At 32.5% G+C, this 5,669-nt stretch overlaps 1 protein-coding gene across 1 annotated transcript; it reads right to left on the bottom strand.

The window, feature by feature from the left end:
• Positions 1 to 2,596: 2,596 nt before the first annotated feature.
• On the bottom strand, positions 2,597 to 4,337 carry LOC103828788. Its single transcript, XM_009104424.3, has one exon. The coding sequence runs from the start codon at positions 3,905 to 3,907 to the stop codon at positions 2,792 to 2,794; it is 1,116 nt and encodes a 371-aa protein (XP_009102672.2). The 5' UTR covers positions 3,908 to 4,337; the 3' UTR covers positions 2,597 to 2,791.
• Positions 4,338 to 5,669: the final 1,332 nt, after the last annotated feature.

The raw sequence follows: 5,669 nt of genomic DNA, 5'->3' as shown, positions 1-5,669 counted from the left end.
CAAATAAAATCCAAAATGATAACATTACAATTTAAACGTGTTGGACGTAGGCCCAAAATCATTCAAGTTGGCCTAGTCCGAAAACCAATCAAAATCATTTAGGCGTCATCTCGACCCATAAAAAGAGAAACCCACGTTTTTGCAAGTTCGTTCATAAAGCCTTTATAATGTTGGGATTAAACAACGAATAGTGTCAGCATACTAGGGTTACATATCACCGATTGTGGTTGCTTCTTAGAGTTAGGAGAATCAGCATCCTACTATATAAAAGGGATTAAATTCAAAGCTTTTGATACTATCCACCTCAGCCAAAATATTCTCATCCAAAAAGAATTAGAAATAAATGTCATTTATAAGATAATTAACTAACATACAACTTTTGATATTTTTAGAAATTTCAAATTTGTAACTACTAATTTATTAATAGAATCATATATCTATATTGAATTATGTTCTATTTTTAATCGTTAAACTTTAAGGGTAAATAAATTATTAATTTATAATATATATAGTTTATAACTTTATATTGTAGTTATAAATAAAGAGAAAATAATCGGGGAAGGTGAAGAAGCTCATGTAAAATTATGTAATTAAAATGATAAAATGGTGAGTATCATGACGTGAATCTAAGAAAATTTGTTGTACAAATTATGGTGCTTTCTTCGTCCACTATAATGATTTAAAATAAAATACATATTCACATAAATAAATCAATATTTGTTATTTTTTTGGTAAGATGCTAAGATTATCAATTTTTGAAAGGTTACACTATTGTTTTTAAACAACTTATTACAGCAAGGAAACAAAAACAACCAACAACAACTCAAGGTAAAAAAAGCCTTAAGGAAGTCTTATACAAGAAAGATAAAAAGAAGTAGAGAAGAAGAGAAATAAGAAGTTGCCGGGTAAGAGAGGAGACAGTCACACATCATACGGTCGAGAGAGGCAAGGATGACTGATGAAGGTGAGGAAACAGCTGTGAACACACGAGCATTACGCTCTTTCCACAGCAGGTAGATGGCTGACTGAAAGTAGAACTTGATGACTGGAGTAGCATGCGTATCTGCATTGACGCGAGGTTGATTGATCCAGGCTGCAACAGAGTGTAGATCAGCCGGAGAAGAAATCCAAATTTCAGCAGCAAATCTAAACTTGTGCCAATATTTGTTGTTGATAGTGTTTATATTCTTTTCTAACATTAGTATCTATATTTTTTTAGTAAACTGATCCAAAGAGATTAATTTTTGGAGCTAACCAAATGAGGATTATAGTATTTACTTTGAAAAAAGTAATAGGTTGAATGATAGATGACGTGCGTGCTTTTTCATATGAAAATCTGCACATATATTAAAATCATAAGATTTGAATCATAGAGAAAATATAGTGTATATGACTGAAGTTGGTCCATTCTGAAACTAAAGATGGCTAAAATTCTTCTTTGTCAAAATGCATAGATGTGAATCTTATATGAATAGAGTTTTTCATTGCTTATAACAGTGTAATAAACTCTGTGTGTAAAGGAGAAAAAATGTTATATAAGTGAAAACAAAAATTATGATTTTTTTTCTTGTGCCTATAGGCTCTTCGCAATTTGAAGAAGAAAGAACATATTGTGTGAAAATCTTTGGCTCGGTCAAATTTTATCCAGTTGTTTATAAAACGGTTGTTATCTGATTCATGTAATTTTTCAGTGTTGATTTAAAAGCCCAAAAAACCCATCTATACTGACTTTTTGATATTTTTTTTCTGTGATTTGAATTTAAAAAAGGATAAAACTTTCGATAAGTTATGTAAACTCAGAACAAGTATTTAGTTTCAGAAAACATTTACATGTTTCAAACTTATAATATAAACATATATAATGTTTAAAATTATGCATATAAAACCTGTGTAAAATGTGTCTGAATATGTTTCTCTTCTTTAATGTGTTAATCATACTATATATAACATTATTTTAAAATATCAAAAAGTTTATATCACATACAAAAAACCATCAATAAAAAATATAATTCTTCATCTACGACAAGAAAAATGAAAAATTATAAACATATAAATTTAAATTAAGAAAAAATAACATTAGAAAAATAAGAAGTTAATGTAAAATAAAAAAACCGACAAATAATATTATAAATAAAATAAATTTAAAAGACACAATCCGCGCGAAGCGCGGAAAAATCTCTAGTATAATTAAAGAGAGCTCGCCAAAGGAATGACTCCCCCCCCATCCCAACGATATATCAACAATAAAACCTATAAGGGAATTGACGACTCATTCAAAATTCGGTTGATGACATGTTATTCTCTATATCCTGACTCTTCTGCTCCATGTACCGAGCCCCTCTCTTTCTCTCATTTTTTTTTGTTGATTGAAATACCCGTCAGCAAAAAGACATCTATCAAAAGTTGCTCCTACGAACTAAACTTTAGTGTGGGTCAATAGTTGATGAAAGGTATCTACAAATTAAAGCCAGCTAGTTCCTCCAATAATGGTCAACTTAGGCATCTACAAACCAATATTTTCATCATTTCCAAACAATCTCCCATAAGATAAAACTAAATTTTCACAGATAACAAGGTTGTAGAATAAAATCAAATAAAGTGACAAACTCAAAATCCTTTCAAATTATAGATTAATCAAATCAAAACACTACCAAAAGAGTGTTCACGTGTATACATACACATTAGATAACAACTATTATTCAAATACCACTGCCTCTTCTTCTCCAATCTTACATTACCTCAATATAATATACAGAGAGAAAGATAGAGAAGAACTAGTACCATCATGATCTCACATGTCTAAATTCTCCAACTGAATGTTGCTCTTAAGAGGCACATAATCTCCAAGATACCCACCAAGATGATCATACAAAGCCGTCTTATCAATAGTCTGGTGATGATAACTCTTGCAAACGTAATAAAACACACTCTGAACCAACAAACCCACCAAATTCACCATCACAAGAACACCAACAAGCAACCCACCAACAAGGGTCCTAGTCAAAGTCCCAAACTTCCCTCCTCCATGAACCACAATCGATCCAAAAGTACCTCCAATTAATGCACAGACAAAAAGGTAAACAAAGACCAACCCCATAGCCATCTTAGCCTTCCCCTTAAGAAGCTCATAAGCTTTTCTCATGGCAGCAAGTCCATAAACAGGCTCAAGAACAGAGATCACACTACCTAGATGCCATAGGGCAGTGAAATAGACATGAACAACAAAGTAAAGAACAGAGATTATAACTCCAGCGATGACCGCTAAGCCTACACTGTTCATATCGAGAGCTATGAATAGTATCACTAGGAAAACAAAGAAGACAGCGTTGTAAGCGAACATCAAGAGAGCAACCCAAAGGAAAGTGATCAAGAGGCGTTTAAAGACTTTGGGGATGGCGGAGATGGTGGAGGAGAAGGAGACAGTTTTGCCGGTGTAGAGAGAAGCAACGGTGAAGACTACGGCGGCGGTTGAGAAGAGAGAGAAGGCGAAGAGGAAGATGAGGTAGCTGAACTCGAAGATGAGGAGCACGGTCCAGTCGTGGCGGGAGCGATCGGAGTTAGGTGGGTCGGAGGAGGCGAGCTTGGAGAGAATGGGCTGAGTGAAGAGGGAGTGAGCGAGGATGGCGAAGGAGAGAGGGAAGATGAGGGAGAGGGTGATGAGGTAGAAGGTTCTTGGAGATCGTTTCTTGATTGAGATGGATTCTTGAACTAGTTGAGGGATCGTCAAGAACTGGAGTTCTTCTGGCTGCAGATCCATGCCTTGTGAGAATTCTGAAAGGAAGATGAGATTTGTTTCTGAATGCCCCCAAGAGGATGAATATTGAAGACGAAGACTTTTGGTGGAAACTTCAACCCAACTCATGTTTGTGTGTTTCTTTGACCCGTTTGTCCAATTCTTTTTTACCATTTCTTTTTTTTCTTTAATAGAACTATTCTTTGCTTAATATGTAAAGTCTTCTTCTATGGGCAGACTTCTTTCTTTTTTCTTGCATGATGTTAGGACGCAATCTAGGAAGTAAGACTTTCCATCTTCTCCTATTTTTATAGCAAGACTTTTTATTTGAGCAATCGTTTTTTGTTTTTTCTTTGGTTAAAAGTGAAAATTCCGGACCTTAGGACTTCGAATAGAAAAAGCGGATGTAGCATTGCGGATTAAGTGGTCCGAATGGAACAAGAGTGGATCAAGCAGATATAACGGTACAAGAGTAGATCTAGCGGTCTAAAATATATGTATGAATTGTGAAAATGGATAAAAAAAGTGCAAAATACTGTATAAATTTAAAATAATTTATATTACTATTTAATTTTATAATTCAAAGTATTTATTTTTTAAAATAAGTTATATATTTTTATTCAAATATAATACAATATTTTAAACACACACATATATATATATGCATTGAGTAAAACGAAGTTTATATCTAACTTTGGATGACTTGAAAATAATTATGTTTTTGATAAAGTAGTATGATTTAAGGTTTAATATTAACTAAAATTAATTTAATAATATTATAAATATATAAAAATAACACATTGTTAAGAAAACTATTTTACATATGATTGAAACTATTTTAAAGTTTAAATTGGCATTTTTACATATTGTTTGAATAAAAGAATAATTTATTTACAAAATTAAAAGAGAAAAACTGTCAAAAACACTCAGAATTTGGAGTGTATGAAGGTTGAAAATGGGGAGTGGAGCAAAGGTGGATCATACCCTAATGTGTAGCCTCCATCTTATAATTTCTCATTCACAAAAGTTTACATATTAAATAGAAAAGATGGAGGAACCACAAGCAGTACAAATATATTTGTCTTTTTGTGAAAAAAGTGGATGAACCACTTGATATGCAGGCTGAGAATGTGAGGCGGTAAAAAAGTGTATGACACACAAATTGGGGACCGCCCACTATTTTGCTTCATTCACAGATTCAACAACATATTTTAAAAAAGGTAAGAGTTACACAAGTGGATGAAAAATTGTTTATCCTTTAGCGGAAAAGATGGGAGCACTGTTTTTATCACGTAAATGGAGTAATTCAAGTGGATCATCCATCTATTCACACAAACTAAGGCAAAAAAATATATATATCACGAAAATATAAACAATATATGTCTATAAATAGAATACTTGTCTTCTTATTGTACTCACAACTGAATAAAAGCTTTTATATTTCAAGCAATATGCTTAGCTATTTTTATTTTGGTCCAGAACATCAGCAGAAGACTTCTTTCCAGCATCAACATTTTTTAAAATCCAAAATTTTATTAATTTTCCTGAGAAATTTGTGAGGTAAGTATGTTTCACTTTTTTTTTGCTTTAAATAGATGTTTGAATTGTAACTAACATGTTAGTTAATTTAATTAATAATTACATTATTAAATGATTTGAAGTACGTAAATAGTTAATAGTTATATTTCCTTTACCACCAGCAGATAAATATTATGTTGTTGACTCTGGCTATCCAAATAAACAAGGTTTTCTTGCTCCATATAGATCTGCATGGAACATGGTGGTTTGGTATCATATGTCGCAATTCGAAAATGCTCCTCCTCCTCGGAACAAGCAGGAATATTTCAATCGTTGGCATGCATCTTTGCGTTCAGTTATTGAAAGGACATTTGGTGTTTGGAAAAAGAAATGGAGGATTCTTTGTGAGTTTTCAAGA

The sequence above is a fragment of the Brassica rapa genome, chromosome A07 (assembly GCF_000309985.2).
Source record: "Brassica rapa cultivar Chiifu-401-42 chromosome A07, CAAS_Brap_v3.01, whole genome shotgun sequence".
NCBI classification, from domain to species: Eukaryota; Viridiplantae; Streptophyta; class Magnoliopsida; order Brassicales; family Brassicaceae; genus Brassica; species Brassica rapa.
This window is presented reverse-complemented; position numbering and strand designations above follow the sequence as displayed.

What these genes read in the sequence shown, in the direction of transcription:
- LOC103828788 (XM_009104424.3), bottom strand. Translation starts at nt 3,907, where the DNA reads ATGGTAAAAAAGAATTGGACAAACGGGTCAAAGAAACACACAAACATG.